This window comes from Microcaecilia unicolor, chromosome 1, assembly GCF_901765095.1.
Source record: "Microcaecilia unicolor chromosome 1, aMicUni1.1, whole genome shotgun sequence".
Classification (NCBI taxonomy): Eukaryota; Metazoa; Chordata; class Amphibia; order Gymnophiona; family Siphonopidae; genus Microcaecilia; species Microcaecilia unicolor.
The window spans coordinates 97,298,345-97,316,842 of record NC_044031.1 but is presented as its reverse complement, the minus strand read 5'-3'; the positions used below and the strand labels follow the sequence as shown (position 1 = coordinate 97,316,842).

Here is an 18,498-nt window from a genome sequence, read left to right as displayed (position 1 = left end):
ACCGACTGACAATCCTCCTTTGCTGCAATATGGATGGGAGTGAGAAGTTGGAACCACTCGTCACTGGAAAGAGCAAACAGCCCCGTTAACTCACGAATGTTAAGCGACTTCCTGTGTCACACAAGGCTAACGCAAATTCATGGATGACTGGGGAAATTTGCAAGCAGTGGCTAAAGAAGTTAGACACTAGAATGCAGGCACAAAAGCGTCAGATTTTGTTGATTTGTGATAATTGTGCTGCACACAGTGATGTTAGGCTGCCTAACGTCAAGGTGGTCTTCCTGCCACCAAACACTACCTCTCAGATCCAACCTATGGATCAGGGCATAATAGCCAATTTCAAACAACATTATTGGGCTCTTGTGCTACGTCGTCTGATGAGCGTTATGGATTACCAGACTGGCAAGGATAAACATGCTGTTGAACTGGCTCGTAATCTATCACTGTTGGATTCCCTACATATGCAGAAAGAAGTCTGGAATCATGTTACACAGCCAACCATTGTGAACTGCTACAAGCAGGCAAGCTTTGTTAAGGATGTGGAGAGGGACGAAACAGATGCAGCTGTTGCAAACGCGTCAGATGAACAGGCTATTGACATCCCAGCCGGTGTTACTGAAGAGGAGTTTCATCATTATGTAGCTGTTGATTACGATCTACAAACAGCTGACGACAGCACTGATGTCCAGATATGCGCCTACACGCAGGCAATGGCTGATGATGAAACAGATGATGAAATGAGCAGCGAGGCACATGCTGATGAAATTCAACAACCTCCTGTCACTTAAATTGCAAGAGCGCTGGAGAGTCTCAACACCGTGCGGGCCTTTCTGGAGGCCACTGGATGTCAGTGCTATGATAGTTTTTACCGTCTGGCAGACGTAGTCTATGGAACTCACAAACACAAGAGTGTACAGAGGACTATGACTGATTACTTCAAGTAAGCCTAACGTCAGTTAACGGAGACTGCATAACGTCAGTTAACAGAGACTGTATACTGTACGTATAATAAACAGTACTGTGCATATGTTTATCAGATGTCAAGCTTCTTTGGGTCACAACGGTTAAGTGCACGCTCTGGTTAACTACAGTTGTGGAAGGAGGATTGCTTGTGTTAAAGTTCTAAAGTTTTGTGAATTTGAAGAGGATCATACAGCTCGAAGTTGTCGATCTGAAAAAAAAATGTTTTGAATAATGCATTAATCTGCCTCTCAAAGGATAAATTAGAATCTAAAATGATCCCGAGAACTTTAGAATGGTCCTTAATTCTGACCATAAGACAATACAAACTCTTTCTCAGATGTTTTTAAACTCACCAAGCCATAGTATTTTAGTTTTCTGTTTCTTTAAATTTAAGAATTTATTTGTCAAATAATGTATAAGTGAAAAATATTTTGAAGAAATTAAAGTGTCTTCAAACTTTTGTAAAACTAGACTCAGCAGAAAAATGTCATCTGCATATGGTAAAACTAACTCCTCACTCCGAAATTAATTCATTCAAAAATAAATATTAAACAAAAGTGGTGACAGCAGCAAACCCTGCGGCACCCCAGAGCCCAGGTTCCATCGATATGACACTGAATTTGTTTCTCTCATACAATATGTTCGTTTAGTTAAGCATTGCTTGAACCATAACATCTTTAAACACCTTTTTAAGAGTTCTATTGCTAGTAATCTAGCGGAGAATAGTTACAAAATGTTTTATCAGTGTTACCTTACTTCTGCTCAAGTACAGAAAATGTATGGTTATATCGCTATCTCTGACACCTGTTGGTGGGCCTGCGGTAGTAGGGGCACCTTTGTTCATATTTGGTGGACTTGCCCTCAGGCAGAGGCCTATTGGGATGTGGTTTTTGGAATGGTTACGGACATCATTGTGATGCCCCTACAGAAATCCATGGGTTGTCACCTCCTCCATGTCAAGCCAGTGGAGCTTCAAGGGAAATATGTACACTTAGTCTTCCATATCACGACTGTGGCTAGGCTATTGTTGGCTGCAGAATGGAGGAAACCCTTTCCACTGTCCCGGTCTCAAGTTTTCATTAAAGTGGATTTTATTTCACGGATATCTGCCGGAATCGCTTTGTAAGCTTTACTCGAGTATGAGATTCCTATGTCAAATGGAAGGAACGGATGGATGTTTGACTCGCCTTGTTTTATGGACTTGGTGATTTGTTTGTTTTTACATGACCTTTAACCTTGTCACTTCTGCAGCTTGTTTTGGTTTGGGAGGGGGGGATTGCTGTCCCCCAAGTTTCACATTGCATTGTACCTAAGAGTGCGACCTTCCTGTAGTTGTGTGGTTCTCGAGTTGTATTTTTGTGTTCATAAATAAATTTAAACAAACAAAATAAAAGCTCAAACCAAGTCAATACTGTACATGTTATCCCTAATTCACTAAATATAAGCAACAACAAAGAATCGTTAATTCCATCAAACACTGCAGATATATCAAATTGAAGCAAAATAACCTGGTCTCTTCTACTTATAAATTTAACTTTTGAAATGAGAACCAGGAACAAAGATTCAGTTAATACATCTAGATCTGAAACATGTGTATAATGTACAACAACTAAAGGATTCAAGAAAAGATTATGGATCTACTCACCTTTCGGGTTTGCATCTTTTCGGTACGCCTTCTGAAAGCCACATAAGGATCATTGGTGCTAGAGCCATCTCGCTTCTCTTGTTTTACGGATGGGATGAGAGAAAGACCACGACAGTTTTTCCTCTTTTTAATCCAATATTCATACACCTCTCTAATCAGTTCATCATCTTCTTTTAATAGTAACTTGGCCTCCTGGAGACTGACTAGCTAAATGGAAAAAAAAAGTCAATTCCACTTCAATATTTATTTCCTACTAGAAATTAATGCTGATGTTTCAGAAATGGTATACCTGCTGTCCACTGCCCTTTTCTAGTCGATCAATCATCTCCTCGAATTGGAAAGGAGTAATTTCCATTTTCTTCCTCAGCTTATTCACAAAGACCTCATCTTCAGAATCCATGTCATAGTCTGGCTGCTCTGCATCCAAGCAAAAAGCTAAAAAGCAAATAAAATTATTTAAGGTGGTCTGGCTCATATGTCTCTGTACATATACCAGGCAGTGTAAACACATTTCTAGGGAAAATATATCTATATCTGTATAGACAGATAAGAATCCTGAAATTCTTGTATCTTCCAAGGTCATGAATTATCCAGCACTACTCACAATAGATATCAAACTACTCTGACATGCGAATGAACAACTTATTAGGTGGTATGGGAAAATTAGATTCTTACCTTGGTAATTTTCTGTCCTTTAGTCACAGCAGATTATGAATGGGTTGTGTCCACCTACCAGCAGGGGGAGATCACTGAAAACCATAGTGCCTCTAGGATGGCTAGCTCCATCTGCCTCTCAGTATTTTGAAGCTTCCAAAGCAGTGTTAAACCGCAAAGTAGCATAACATGAACTTTCCTCACAGCGAACGAACGCCCCAGAACAGGAGCAATAACACAAAGGAGGGACAAACTCAACCTCCTGTAGTAGAACAGATATCCTGAAGACTGTTTTCCAACTTCTCCCAATGAGGGAACATGTCTGCAGGAAAAACTGAACACAAAACAGAGTCAATCAGGGAGGGATCATGGATTCATTTGCTGTGACTAAAGGAAAAAAAATTACCAAGGTAAGAACCTAATTTTCCCTTCCTTGTCATCAGCAGCAGATGAATCCATTACGAATGGGATATATCAAAGCAATCCCTAGATAGGGCGGGGAACAAGCCACACCACGCGCAAGCACTTATGATCCAAAAACCGCATCCCTCCTGGCAGCCACACCCAGCCTGTAATGACGGGCAAAAAAGAGCTTAGAAGCCCAAGTAGCTGCACTACATATCTCTTGAAGAGTAGAGTGCTCCCGTCTCAGCCCAAGAGGAAGAAATCGCTCTTGTGAAATGTGCCTTAAAGGCGTCAGGCGGAGGCCGGCCAGATAGCAGATATCCAGAAAAAATGGCTACCTTAACCCAACAGGCTACAGTGGCTTTAAATGCTGGAGACCCTCTGCGAGGACCTGACAACAATACAAAAAGGTGATCAGAGGTCCTGAAAGCATTAGACATCTGCAGATACTGCAACAGAGCCCTGCGCACAACCAGAAGGTGCAACTGCCCAAAAGATTCTGGAAACTCCTTCCTAGTAAAAGGAGGGCAGATAAATAGGCTGGTATAGGTGAAATGCTGAAACCACCTTAGGCAGGAAGGAAGGCACAGTAGGTACCGTTACTCCGGACTCTGAGAATTGCAGAAATGGGTCTCGACAGGAGCTCAGACACCCGTCTCGCCGATGAAATGTCTTTAGAGTCACATCCTTCTCCGAAGCACACCTCAGCAGTTCAAAGGGCGAACAATGAAGATCCTTTAATACCAGCCCCAGGTTCCAAGCCGGACAAGGTGCCCGCACGGGAGGACTGAGCCGAAGCACCCCTCTAAGAAACCGTGCAATGTCTGGATGCGCAGCTAAGGAGAGGCAAGCGACCTTCTCTCGAAAGCATGCCAATGCTACCACTTGCACCCGCAGGGAATTATAGGCCAAGCCTTTTTGTACAACATCCTGCAAAAAGTCAAGAATTGGCGAGACAGAAGCCCGCATGGGTGTGATTGCCTTTGGAACACACCAGGCCTCAAACTGGCGCCAAATCCGGGCATATGCAACGGAAGTGGACCGTTTGCAGGCCTGCAAGAGAGTGGAGATGACTTTGTTAGAATAGCCCTTGTCTCTCAATTGCGCCCTCTCAATAGCCATGCCGTAAGACCAAAGCGGCATGGATCCTCCATGGTTACCAGGCCCTGAGTCAACAGGTTCGGTACCAGAAGCAAAGGAAGAGGAGCCTCCACCAGCATCTGCCGGAGGTCCGCATACCAGGGCAGCCTGGGCCAATCCGGGGCAATAAGAATCACCACTCCCTGGTGCAGTCGAATACGCAGGAGTACTCGCCCTATCAAGGGCCAAGGCGGGAACACATACAAGAGGCCCAGAGGCCAGGGTTGAGCCAAGGAATCCAACCCCGCCGAGCGAGGATCTCACAGTCTGCTGTAAAAGCAAGGGACTTTGGCATTTGTGCTTGACGCCATCAGATCCGCTACGGGCGTTCCCCATTTGGCACAAAGTTGAAGCAACACCTCGTCTGCCAACTCCCACTCCGCTGGGTCGATGTGGTGTCTGCTTAGATAATCGGCTTGCACGTTGCTCTGACATGCAATATGAGCTGCTGACAGGAACTGAAGATGCAGCTCGGCCCAGTGGCAAATCTGAGCGGCCTGCGCAGCCAGTGCTCTACACTGCATTCCGCCTTGACGATTTATGTAGGCCACTGCCGTCATATTGTCCGACAGCACTCGCCAATCCCTCCAAGGTCAATTGAAAGGCCAGCAACGCCTGGAAAATTGCTTTTAACTCCAAGCGATTGATGGACCACTTCAATTCTTCAAGTGTCCACAGACCCTGGGCATGCCTCTCCTGGCAATGAGCTCCCCAGCCCTTCAGGCTGGCATCGGTTACCAACAGGCAGCAGTTGGGGAGCGCTAATGGCATTCCTCGTCGCAGCTTGCTGTCTGAGAGGCACCACTCCATGCTGAGTCGGGCCGCAGGGAGCCAACTGAGTCTGCACTGATAATCCTAGGAAATAGGAGACCAACGTTGTAGCAGGGAACACTGCAGCGGTCTCATGTGCACTCTCGCCCAAGGCACCACTTCTAGGGTGGCCATCATTGACCCCAAGAGCTGGACAATGTCTCAAGCTCGCGGGCAAGGCATCCTCAGGAGCAGATGGACCTGGGTCTGAAGCTCCTTTACTCGGGTAAAATAAAACCAACCCCGAGGCCGTGTCGAACCGGACCCCCAAATATTCTAGAGACTGAGAGGGGGTCAGGTGACTTTTGGGTATATTGACGACCCAGCCCAGAGATTGCAGTACAGAGACCACTCTGGCTGTTACATGACGACTCTCTTCTGCAGAGTCTGCTCTGATGAGCCAGTCGTTGAGGTACGGGTGAACCCGGATACCCTCTCGCCTGAGAAAGGCAGCTACCACCACCATTACCTTGGAAAAGGTTTGGGGAGATGTGGCGAGGCCAAAAGGCAAGGCCCAAAACTGGAAATGTCTTCCCAACACCGCAAACCAGAGAAACCGTTGGTGCGGGGGCCAAATAGGGATGTGCAAGTAAGCTTCTTTCAGGTCCAGAGACGTGAGAAACTCTCCTGGCTGGAACGAGCATGGAATAAGAAAAAAAGATGACTCTACACTCAACGAAGGGAAGCAACTACAAAGAAAATACAAACACGCCATCAGAAAGACTAAAAGATCATATTACCAAAATAAAATAGGACCAGGATGCAATGACACACAAACTCTTCCAACTCGTAAATAATCTAACAAATACTACGTCGGTTACTTCTAACAACATAGATAACCGATCAGCAGACAACCTTGCAAACTACTTCAAAGAGAAAATGATAAAGCTACGCACTATGATACCCAGCAATACAATGGATTATACAAAACTCCTTGAATGTCTAGACCCAATACATGGGAAATATCCAGCAGAGCGATCAACCGATCATGGACCAACTTTGATCCACTATCGATCAAAAACATCTCTCAATCACTCAAAAGATACGCCAAATCACATTGCAAATTAGACATCTGTCCTAGCAACCTCATAAGAGATGCCCCTCAACAATTCATAACAGACCTCACGAGACATATAAACTACATGTTACAAAATGGTCTCTTCCCAAAAGACAAAGGAAATATTCTACTCACTCCTCTACCTAAAGATGCAAAGAAAGATACAAGCGACGTAAGCAACTATCGACCAGTAGCATCTATCCCGCTAATAACCAAACTTATGGAAGGTGTAGTGACGAAACAGCTCACTAACCACCTTAATAAACACTCAATATTGCACGAATGTCATTCAGGATTTCGATCGAACTACAGCACAGAAACAGTACTAGTAACTTTAATGAACAAATTTAAACAAAATATTGCGACTGGCAACAACATACTTCTCCTACAGTTTGACATGTCCAGTGCCTTCGACATGGTCAACCATGGAACATTACTACACATTCTGGAGTACTTTGGAACTGGAGGTAACGTGCTTAACTGGTTTAAAGGATTCTTGACAACAAGATCATACCAAGTAACAACCAAAGCAGAGACATCAGCCCCATGGATACCTGAATGCGGAGTCCCTCAAGGATCCCCCCTTTCACCAACACTCTTTAACCTAATGATGATACCCCTAGCCAAGCTATTAGACAATCAAAATCTCAACCCATACATACATGCAGACGATGTCACGATCTACATTCCATTCAAACATGACATAAAGGAAATAACCAATAAAATCAACCAAAGTTTCCAAATTCTGAACTCTTGGACAGATGCATTTCAGCTAAAACTCAATGCCTTATACTCACCTCAGAACACAACACAAATAAATTCACCACCATAACCACCCCAAAACTCTCCCTCCCCGTCTCAAACAATCCTAAAATTCTGGGAGTGACCATCGATCGAAATCTCACACTCAAAAACCACGTAAAGAACACAACTAAGAAAATGTTCCACTCCATATGGAAACTCAAAAGAATAAAATCCCTCTTCCCAAGGGCTATCTTTCGAAACCTGGTATAATCAATGGTATTAAGTCACTTGGACTACTGCAATGCACTCTACGCTGGCTGTAAAGAACAGACCATCAAGAAACTTCAAACAGCACAGAATACTGCAGCCAGACTTATATTTGGAAAAACAAAATATGAAAGTGCAAAACCATTAAGAAAAAAACTACACTGGCTCCCACTCAAAGAGCGTACCACGTTCAAAATTTGCACAACTGTTCATAAAATCATTTACGGAGATGCTCCGACCTACATGCTAGACCTCGTGGACCTGCCAACAAGAAACGATAAAAAATCCTCCCGCACCTTTCTAAACCTACACTTCCCCAGATGTACAGGAGTAAGATACAAACTAACAAACGCGACCAATTTTTCCTACATAGGTACGCAGCTGTGGAATTCACTCCCAAAGCACTTGAAAAGGATTAACGAATTAACTAACTTCCGCAAATCTCTGAAAACCTACCTCTTTAACAAGGCCTACCAGGAGAACCCATAACTAGCTACGAAACAACACATATCTACCTTTATCATGAATGTATCTTTCTATAACTTCTTCACTAAATCTTCTTGATCTCCTAGACTTCTGTATAACACCAACTGTACTCTTTACCCTGGTATGGCGATGCCATAACAGGTACTACTACTATTTAGCATTTCTATAGCGTTACAAGGCGTACGCAGCACTGCACAAACACAGGTCTCTGTAAGCCACATTGAGCCTGCAAATAGGTGGGAAAATGTGGGATACAAGTGCAACAAAATAAAATAAACAATGACTGAGCACAGGGTTTCCATGTGGAAATGCTGTACTTCGAGTGACTCGTTGACTTTCTTCAAGTCGAGAATGGGCTGAAAAGACCCACCTTTTCGCGGCACCACAAAATAAATGGAGTAACGGCCGCAGCCGCGTTCGGCGGGAGGCATGGGGATCACCACTCCCAGGTGCAACAAGCCTTGCAAGGTCTCCTCTACCGCTGTCCGTTTGACGGAAGTGCCGCATCGGGACTCCAAATAAAATGTCTCTCACCGGGGCAGTCAATTCCAATCTGTAGCCGTCTCTGATCAGGTCCCACACCCCCTAATCTGAGGTAATCTAGACCCACTCCATGAGAAAGAGGGAAAGACATCCTCCAACTGCAGGAATCGAGGAGTGGGCCGGCGCACCATCATTGAGAGGGTCACCCATAAACTCCAGGCCATGAACCGGCCGCTGCGGAGCATTTGTCCAACCGAAAGGAGTTCCTCTGCTGAAAACGGGCAAGCGAAGTAAACCTAGCAGAACGCCCTGGGCGGTACCTTCTAGCTTCACGAAAGCGAGGTCTGGAAGAGGAGGGAACCGCCTGACCCTTGGAAGAAGGCCGCGGCCTATCTTCGGGTAAGCACTGGGGTTTATCATCCCCAAGGCCCTTGACAATTTTCTCCAACTCCTCACCAAATAGGAGAAGGCCCTGGAAGGGCAACTTCACCAACGTTTGCTTAGAGGCCATGTCAGCCGCCCAATACCGCAGCCATAGAAGGCGGCGAGCGGCCACCGCCACAGACCTCTGTTTAGCCGAGGCTCTGACCAGATCATAAAGGGCGTCAGCCAAAAATGACAACGCCGACTCCATCCGTGGTGCCACCTCCACAAGAGGCTCCTCTCCATCCCCGGGCTGTTCCACTGCCTGTTGCAACCAAGAGAGGCAGGCTTGAGCAGCATAACAACTGCACACAGACGCCCGCAAGGCTAGGCCTGAAATTTCAAAGGACCATTTCATTGCCGATTCCAGCCGTCGGTCCTGCATGTCCTTCAGGGCGACCCCTCCCCTCTATTGGGAGGGTAGTCTTCTTCATCACAGCCGTGACTAGGGCATCTACTTTAGGCATGGCCAAGCGCTCCTCACTAAGAAGGTATAAGTGCCCCATTGCCCTGGCAACTTTCAAAGGCCCCTCGGGGTCAGACCATTGAGCAGAGATAAGCTCTTGGATGGAGTCATGCAAAGGAAAGGCCCGAGCAGGCTTCTTAGTACTTGCCATCCTCGGATTACCAGAGGAGGCTTGGCTAAGTACAGGATCTTCAATAGAGAGGGCCTGCAAGGCATCAGAAATAAGCGCTGGCAGCTCCTTGCGGTGCAAAATCCTAACTGTGGTGGAATCATTTTATTTATTTTTGTTACATTTGTACCCCGCGCTCTCTCACTCATGGCAGGCTCAATGCGGCTTACATATTGTATACAGGTACTTATTTGTACCTGGGACAATGGAGGGTTAAGTGACTTGCCCAGAGTCAAAAGGAGCTGCCTGTGCCTGAAGTGGGAATTGAACTCAGTTCCTCAGTTCCAAAGTCCACCACCCTAACCACTAACATAGTAACATAGTAGATGACGGCAGAAAAAGACCTGCATGGTCCATCCAGTCTGCCCAAGACAAACTCATATGTGTATACCTTAACTTGAATTTGTACCTGTCCTTTTCAGGGCACAGACCATATAAGTCTGCCCAGCAGTATTTCCCGCCTCCCAACCACCAGTCCCGCCTCCCATTAGCAGCTCTGGTACAGACCGTATAAGTCTGCCCTCCCCTATCCTCGCCTCCCAACCACCACCCCCTCTCCCATCAGCGGCTCTGGTACAGACCGTATAAGTCTGCCCTCCCCTATCCTCGCCTCCCAACCACCAACCCCTCTTCCCCCCAACTGCTACGCCACCCAATTTCAGCTAAGCTTCTGAGGATCCATTCCTTCTGCACAGGATTCCTCTATGCATACCCCACGCATGTTTGAACTCCGTTATCGTTTTCATCTCCACCACCTCCCGCGGGAGGGCATTCCAAGCGTCCACCACCCTCTCCGTGAAAAAATACTTCCTGACATCTTTCCTGAGTCTGCCCCCCTTCAATCTCATTTCATGTCCTCTCGTTCTACCGCCTTCCCATCTCCGGAAAAGATTCGTTTGCGGATTAATACCTTTCAAATATTTGAACGTCTGTATCATATCACCCCTGTTCCTCCTTTCCTCCAGGGTGTACATGTTCAGGTCAGCAAGCCTCTCTTCATACGTCTTGGAACGTAAATCCCATACCATCCTCGTAGCTTTTCTTTGCACCGCTTCCATTTTTTTTAACATCCTTTGCAAGATACGGCCTCCAAAACTGAACACAATACTCCAGGTGGGGCCTCACCAATGTCTTATACAGGGCATTAAAACCTCCTTTCTTCTGCTGGTCACTCCTCTCTATACAGCCTAGCAATCTTCTAGCTACTGCCACCGCCTTGTCGCACTGTTTCGTCGCCTTCAGGTACTCAGATACTATCACCCCAAGATCCCTCTCCCCGTCCGTGCCTATCAGACTCTCCCCGCCTAACACATACATCTCCCTTGGATTTCTACTCCCCAAGTGCATCACTTTGCATTTCTTCACATTGAATTTTAATTGTCAAACGTTAGACCATTCTTCTAGCTTCTTCAGATCTTTTTTCATGTTTTCCACACCCTCCGGGGTGTCCACTCTGTTGGAAATCTTGGTGTCATCTGCAAAAAGGCAAACCTTACCTTGTAACCCCTCGGCAATGTCACTCACAAATATATTGAACAGAATCGGCCCCAGCACCGATCCCTGAGGCACTCCACTACTCACCTTTCCCTCCTCCGAGCAAACTCCATTCACCACCACCCTCTGGCGTCTGTCTGTCAACCAGTTCCTAATCCAGTTCACCACTTCGGGTCCTATCTTCAGGCTGTCTAGTTTATTTAAGAGCCTCCTGTGGGGAACCGTGTCGAAAGCCTTGCTGAAATCTAAGTAGATGACGTCCATAGCACGTCCTTGATTTAATTCTCCTGTCACCCAGTCAAAGAATTCAATGAGATTCGTTTGGCACGATTTCTCTTTGGCCACTCCTTAGGCCACTACTCCACTCCAGACTGGATCCAGTGGCAATCCGGCACCTTCCTCTGGCTCCTCAGACCACGAAGGCCTGCCAGACCCTTCAGAATCCCCACAGCCTGACCACAGGGGGGGGGGGAGGTGTGCCACTCTTTGAAGGGGAATTTACCCTTCTACGCTTGTCCTGCGGCCAACTGTCCGGGGAAAAAACGCCTGACTGAAATCCCAGCCCAGCCTCCACCGGAGGGGAACCAGGTAGCAACGTAGAGTCAGACACCTGAGGAAGAGCCCTCTTTAACATGAACGCTTTATGTAAAAGCAACACAAACTCAGGGGAGAAAGGCTCACCCTGGTCTCCCGGTTCCAATCCGGGGCAAGCAGCTCCTCTGGTAGCCACCATCCGAGACTCCTCCGCTCCTGCAGGGGTCTGACCATGCGGCGCATCCAAAATGGCGCCCGCTGCCAGCTCCACTGAGCGGGAAGAGACATTGCTCGCCATGCTCGTGCCGGCCCTGACGTCTGATCTGTGCTTGCTATAACCTGAACAGCACTTAAGAACCTCCGCAGCCATCGCCAAAAACGGCGGGAAATTTCAAAATGGCGGATTCGCGCAAAAAACGCCGCGATCGCGGGCCCTCCCTGAAGGAGCTATAAGATGCTCTTACCTCACAGACCGAGTCCCAGAGCTCCGGTCACACTGCACAGTCAGAAGATAACCTCAGAATTGCAGCGCTTTTTTTTTTTTTTTTTTTAACGCTGTGAGGAAAGTTAGAGGCAACAGCTACAGAGGCACTCCGGAGGTCCAGAAGAGTGGGAAAGGCAGGGAAAGGACGAACCAATGTGCCTGCATCCACACAGAAGAGAGTGGGAAAGGCAGAGACAGAGCAAACCTATATGCCTCCATCCACATAGGGGGAAGGGTAAGGCAGGGAAAGGGCTAACCTATGTGCCTTTAAAGTGAAGCTGCAATAGCCACAACACCCCTGCTACAACTGGCAAAAGCACAGGAGCCACCCCAGGCGGATTCTTGAAGGAGCTGAATAAGCTGCGTCCAACCCTGCTGGGAGATAGAGAATACTGAGAGGCAGATGGAGCTAGACGTCCAGGAGGCAATATGATTTTCAGAGTTCTCTATCTCCCCCTGCTGGTAGGTGGACACAACCCATTCGTAATGGATTCATCTGCTCCTGATGACAAGGAAAATATGATTTAACAACAACAACAAAAAAAAAAAACTACAACTTAATTCACTCTAAATTTATAGAGCATTTAAAGGCAACACCACCTCATACAGAAAAGCAAAGATACCTATAGCAAAAATTCTCCGAGGACAGCAGACCTTATATTCTCACAACTAGGTAACGCAGTGACGATCCTTGGTCGGCTGCCACCCAGGGTGGATCGCTGCTGCGCACCCCCCCCCCCCAACCAGGTGCAGCGGCCATCTGTCCCCCCCCCCCCCCCCCCCCCCCCCCCCCGGGTGCATTCTTACTTGCTGGGAGAAGATGCGTGGCTGTCTGTTCCACTGTTTCCCTGCTCCCTCTGCCCCGGAACAGAAAGTAACCTGTTCCGGGGCAGAGGGAGCAGGAAACCACCGGAGACGACAGCCGCGCGGCTGCTCTCTGCACCCCTCTAGCAGCGTGCACCTGGGGCGGACCGCCCCCACCGCCCTTGTTACGCCACTGGGGTAACAAGATCCCGCACTGCCCAGCCCGGAGCTTCTAACAAGCTTAAAGCAGAGCGTTGTGACTGCCTTCCCACCCACTGGGAGAGAGCAGTTACAGTAGTTAGATAATACAGAATAAAAAAAGGAAAAATAGGAAATCACTCCGAGGGGAGGCAGGTGGGTTTGTAAGATTATAAGGTCTGCTGTCCTCGAAGAATACCTGCTACAGGTAAGTATTTTCACTTTCCCCGAGGAAAAGCAGGCCATAATTCTCACAACTGGGGTATCTCTAGCACCGAAAACAACAAACATTGGCCAATTGTGCCTCGCAACAGTAAGGATACAATAAAATATATACAACTATGTGAGTGCAGACTGGAACAGAATAAAACGGGCCTAGGAGGGTGGAGTTGAATTCTACGCCCCAAACAGATTCTTCAACGCTGTCTCCCCGAACCGACTGTCACGTCGGGTATGCTGCTCAAGGCACTAATGAAATGTGAATGTGTAGACTGAAGACCACATAGCAGCCTTCCAAATTTCTTCAGTGGAGACTGACCTCAAGTGGACTACCAAAGCAGCCATGGCTCTGACACTGTGAGCCTTGACGTCCTCCACAGTCACCTAGCCTGGGTATAAATGAAGAAAATGCAATCTGCCAGCCAATTAGAGAAGGTGTGTTTCCAGATGAGATCAAAAGACACAAAAAGTTGGGCGGATTGTCTGTGGAGCCTAGTCCACTCCATGAAACAGGTCCATGCTTGCTTGCAGTTCAAGGTGTACAAGGTGCTCTCACCAGGATGGGCATGAAGTCAGGGAAAGAATGTTAACAAGATAATCGACTGGTTCAGATGGAGGAGTGGCCTAGTGGTTAAGTTGGTAGACTTTGGTCCTGGGGAACTGAGGAACTGAGTCCGATTCCCACTTCAGGCACAGGCAGCTCTTTGTGACTCTGGGCAAGTAACTTAACCCTCCATTGCCCCATGTAAGCCGCATTGAGCCTGCCATGAGTGGGAAAGCGCGGGGTACAAATGTAACCAAAACAAAACAAATCTGACACAACCTTTGGCAGGAACTTAGCTTGCATGCGGAGGACTACTCTGTTGTGATGAAAGTAAATGCATACATACCTGTAGCAGGTGTTCTCCGAGGACAGCAGGCTGATTGTTCTCACGACTGGGTTGATGTCCACGGCAGCCCCCACCAACCGGAACAAAACTTCACGGGCGGTCCCGCAAGCAGGGCATGCCCACCGCGCATGCGCGGCCGTCTTCCCGCCCGTGCGTGACCGTTCCCGCTCAGTTGAATGACAAGCAAAATGATCAAACGCAACTCCAAAGGGGAGGAGGGAGGGTAGGTGAGAACAATCAGCCTGCTGTCCTCGGAGAACACCTGCTACAGGTATGTATCATTCACTTTCTCCGAGGACAAGCAGGCTGCTTGTTCTCACGACTGGGGTATCCCTAGCTCTCAGGCTCACTCAAAACAAGAATCCAGGTCAACTGAACCTCGCAACGGCGAGGGTATAACAGAAATTGACCTACGAAGAACAACTAACAGAGTGCAGCCTGACCAGAATAAATTCGGGTCCTGGAGGGTGGAGTTGGATTTAAACCCCAAACAGATTCTGCAGCACCGACTGCCCGAACCAACTGTTGCCTCGGGTATCCTGCTGGAGGCAGTAATGTGATGTGAATGTGTGGACAGATGACCACGTCGCAGCCTTGCAGATCTCTTCAATAGTGGCTGACTTCAAGTGGGCCACTGATGCTGCCATGGCTCTAACATTGTGAGCCGTGACATGACCCTCAAGAGCCAGCCCAGCCTGGGCGTAAGTGAAGGAAATGCAATCTGCTAGCCAATTGGATATGGTGCGTTTCCCCAAAGCCACTCCCCTCCTGTTGGGATCAAAAGAAACAAACAATTGGGCGGACTGTCTGTTGGGCTGTGTCCGCTCCAGATAGAAGGCCAATGCTCTCTTACAGTCCAATGTGTGCAGCTGACGTTCAGCAGGGCAGGAATGAGGACGGGGAAAGAATGTTGGCAAGACAATTGACTGGTTCAGATGGAACTCCGACACAACCTTTGGCAAGAACTTAGGGTGAGTGCGAAGGGCTACTCTGTTATGATGAAATTTGGTGTAAGGGGCCTGGGCTACCAGGGCCTGAAGCTCACTGACTCTACGAGCTGAAGTAACTGCCACCAAGAAAATGACCTTCCAGGTCAAGTACTTCAGATGGCAGGAGTTCAGTGGCTTAAAAGGAGGTTTCATCAGCTGGGTGAGAACGACATTGAGATCCCATGACACTGTAGGAGGTTTGACAGGGGGGCTTTGACAAAAGCAAACCTCTCATGAATCGAACAACTAAAGGCTGTCCTGAGATCGGCTTACCTTCCACACGGTAATGGTATGCACTGATTGCACTAAGGTGAACCCTTACAGAGTTGGTCTTGAGACCACACTCCGACAAGTGCAGAAGGTATTCAAGCAGGGTCTGTGTAGGACAAGAGCGAGGATCTAGGGCCTTGCTGTCACACCAGACGGCAAACCTCCTATATAGAAAGAAGTAACTCCTCTTAGTGGAATCTTTCCTGGAAGCAAGATGTGGGAGAAACCCTCTGACAGACCCAAAGAGGCAAAGTCTACGCTCTCAACATCCAGGCCGTGAGAGCCAGAGACCAGAGGTTGGGATGCAGAAGCGCCCCTTCGTCCTGTGTGATGAGGGTCGGAAAACACTCCAATCTCCACGGTTCTTCGGAGGATAACTCCAGAAGAAGAGGGAACCAGATCTGACGCGGCCAAAAAGGAGCAATCAGAATCATGGTGCCTCGGTCTTGCTTGAGTTTCAACAAAGTCTTCCCCACCAGAGGTATGGGAGGATAAGCATACAGCAGACCTTCCCCCCAGTCCAGGAGGAAGGCATCCGATGCCAGACTGCCGTGGGCCTGAAGCCTGGAACAGAACTGAGGGACTTTGAGGTTGGCTCGAGATGCAAAGAGATCTACCAAGGGGGTGCCCCACACCTGGAAGATCTGGTGCACTACTCTGGAGTTGAGCGACCACTCGTGAGGTTGCATAATCCTGCTCAACCTGTCGGCCAGACTGTTGTTTACGCCTGCCAGGTATGTGGCTTGGAGCGCCATGCCGTGACGGCGAGCCCAGAGCCACATGCTGACGGCTTCCCGACACAGGGGGCGAGATCTGGTGCCCCCCTGCTTGTTGATGTAATACATGGCAACCTGGTTGTCTGTCTGAATTTGGATAATTAGGTGGGACAGCCGATCTCTGAAAGCCTTCAGCGCGTTCCAGATCGCTCGTAACTCCAGAAGATTGATCTGCAGATCGCGTTCCTGGAGGGACCAGCTTCCCTGGGTGTGAAGCCCATCGACATGGGCTCCCCACCCCAGGAGAGATGCATCCGTAGTCAGCACTTTTTGTGGCTGAGGAATTTGGAAAGGACGTCCCAGAGTCAAATTGGACCAAATCGTCCACAAATACAGGGATTCGAGAAAACTCGTGGACAGGTGGATCACGTCTTCTAGATCCCCAGCAGCCTGAAACCACTGGGAAGCTAGGGTCCACTGAGCGGATCTCATGTGAAGGCGGGCCATGGGAGTCACATGAACTGTGGAGGCCATGTGGCCCAGCAATCTCAACATCTGCCGAGAAGTGATCTGCTGGGACGCTCGCACTGGGAGATAGGCACGAGCCGTCCGCGAATCCAGCAGAGCTCCTATGAATTCGAGTCTCTGAACTGGAAGAAGATGGGACTTTGGATAATTTATCACAAACCCCTGTAGCTCCAGGAGGCGAATAGTCATCTGCATGGACTGTAAAGCTCCTGCCTCGGATGTGTTCTTCACCAGCCAATCGTCGAGATAAGGGAACACGTGTACTCCCAGCCTGCGAAGCGCCGCTGCTACTACAGCCAAGCACTTCGTGAACACTCTGGGCACAGAGGCGAGCCCAAAGGGTAGCACACAGTACTGGAAGTGACGTGTGCCCAGCTGAAATCGCAGATACTGTCTGTGAGATGGCAGTATCGGGATGTGCGTGTAGGCGTCCTTCAAGTCCAGAGAGCATAGCCAGTCGTTTTCCTGAATCATGGGAAGAAGGGTGCCCAGGGAAAGCATCCTGAACTTTTCCTTGACCAGATATTTGTTCATGGCCCTTAGGTCTAGGATGGGACGCATCCCCCCTGTTTTCTTTTCAACAAGAAGTACCTGGAATAGAATCCCAGCCCTTCTGGCCCGGGCTCGACCGCATTGGCGCTGAGAAGGGCGGAGAGTTCCTCTGCAAGTACCTGCTTGTGCTGGAAGCTGAAGGATTGAGCTCCCGGTGCGCAATTTGGAGGTTTGGCAGCCAAATTGAGGGTGTATCCTTGCCAGACTATTTGAAGAACCCAACGGTCGGAGGTTATGAGAGGCCACATTTGGTGAAAAACTTTCAACCTCCCCCCGACCGGCAGATCGCCCGGCACTGACACGTTGATGTCGGCTATGCTCTGCTGGAGCCAGTCAAAAGCTCGCCCCTTGCTTTTGCTGGGGAGCCGAGGGGCCTTGCTGAGGCGTACGCTGCTGACGAGAGCGAGCGCGCTGGGGCTTAGCCTGGGCCGCAGGCTGTCGAGAAGGAGGATTGTACCTACGCTTACCAGAAGAGTAGGGAACAGTCTTCCTTCCCCTGAAAAATCTTCTACCTGTAGAGGTAGATGCTGAAGGCTGCCGGCGGGAGAACTTGTCGAATAAAGTGTCCCGCTGGTGGAGCTGCTCTACCACCTGCTCGACCTTCTCTCCAAAAATATTATCCTCACGGCAAGGCGAGTCCGCAATCCGCTGCTGGATTCTATTCTCCAGGTCGGAGGCACGCAGCCATGAGAGTCTGCGCATCACCACACCTTGGGCAGCGGCCCTGGACGCAACATCAAAGGTGTCATACACCCCTCTGGCCAGGAATTTTCTGCACACCTTCAGCTGCCTGACCACCTCCTGAAAAGGCTTGGCTTGCTCAGGGGGGAGCTTGTCCACCAAGCCCGCCAACTGCCGCACATTGTTCCGCATGTGGATGCTCGTGTAGAGCTGGTAAGACTGAATTTTGGCCACGAGCATAAAGGAATGGTAGGCCTTCCTCCCAAAGGAGTCTAAGGTTCTAGAGTCTTTGCCCGCGGGCGCCGAAGCATGCTCCCTAGAACTCAGCCTTCTTTAGGGCCAAATCCACAACTCCAGAGTCGTGAGGCAACTGAGTGCGCATCAGCTCTGGGTCCCCATGGATCCGGTACTGGGACTCTATCTTCTT

The 18,498-nt window shown here is 48.6% G+C and overlaps 1 protein-coding gene across 3 annotated transcripts in view; it reads right to left on the bottom strand.

The window, feature by feature from the left end:
- The window catches only part of EPC1 (enhancer of polycomb homolog 1), a 396,583-nt gene that overhangs the window by 209,792 nt on the left and 168,293 nt on the right, over positions 1–18,498 (bottom strand). For all 3 annotated transcript variants that reach the window (XM_030199118.1, XM_030199129.1, XM_030199110.1), the window contains 2 exons: positions 2,898–3,043; positions 2,609–2,815 (listed from right to left, as the gene is read on the bottom strand). In XM_030199118.1, coding sequence (XP_030054978.1) covers positions 2,609–2,815; positions 2,898–3,043 — 353 coding nt within the window. The remainder of the gene's footprint in view (positions 1–2,608; positions 2,816–2,897; positions 3,044–18,498) is intronic.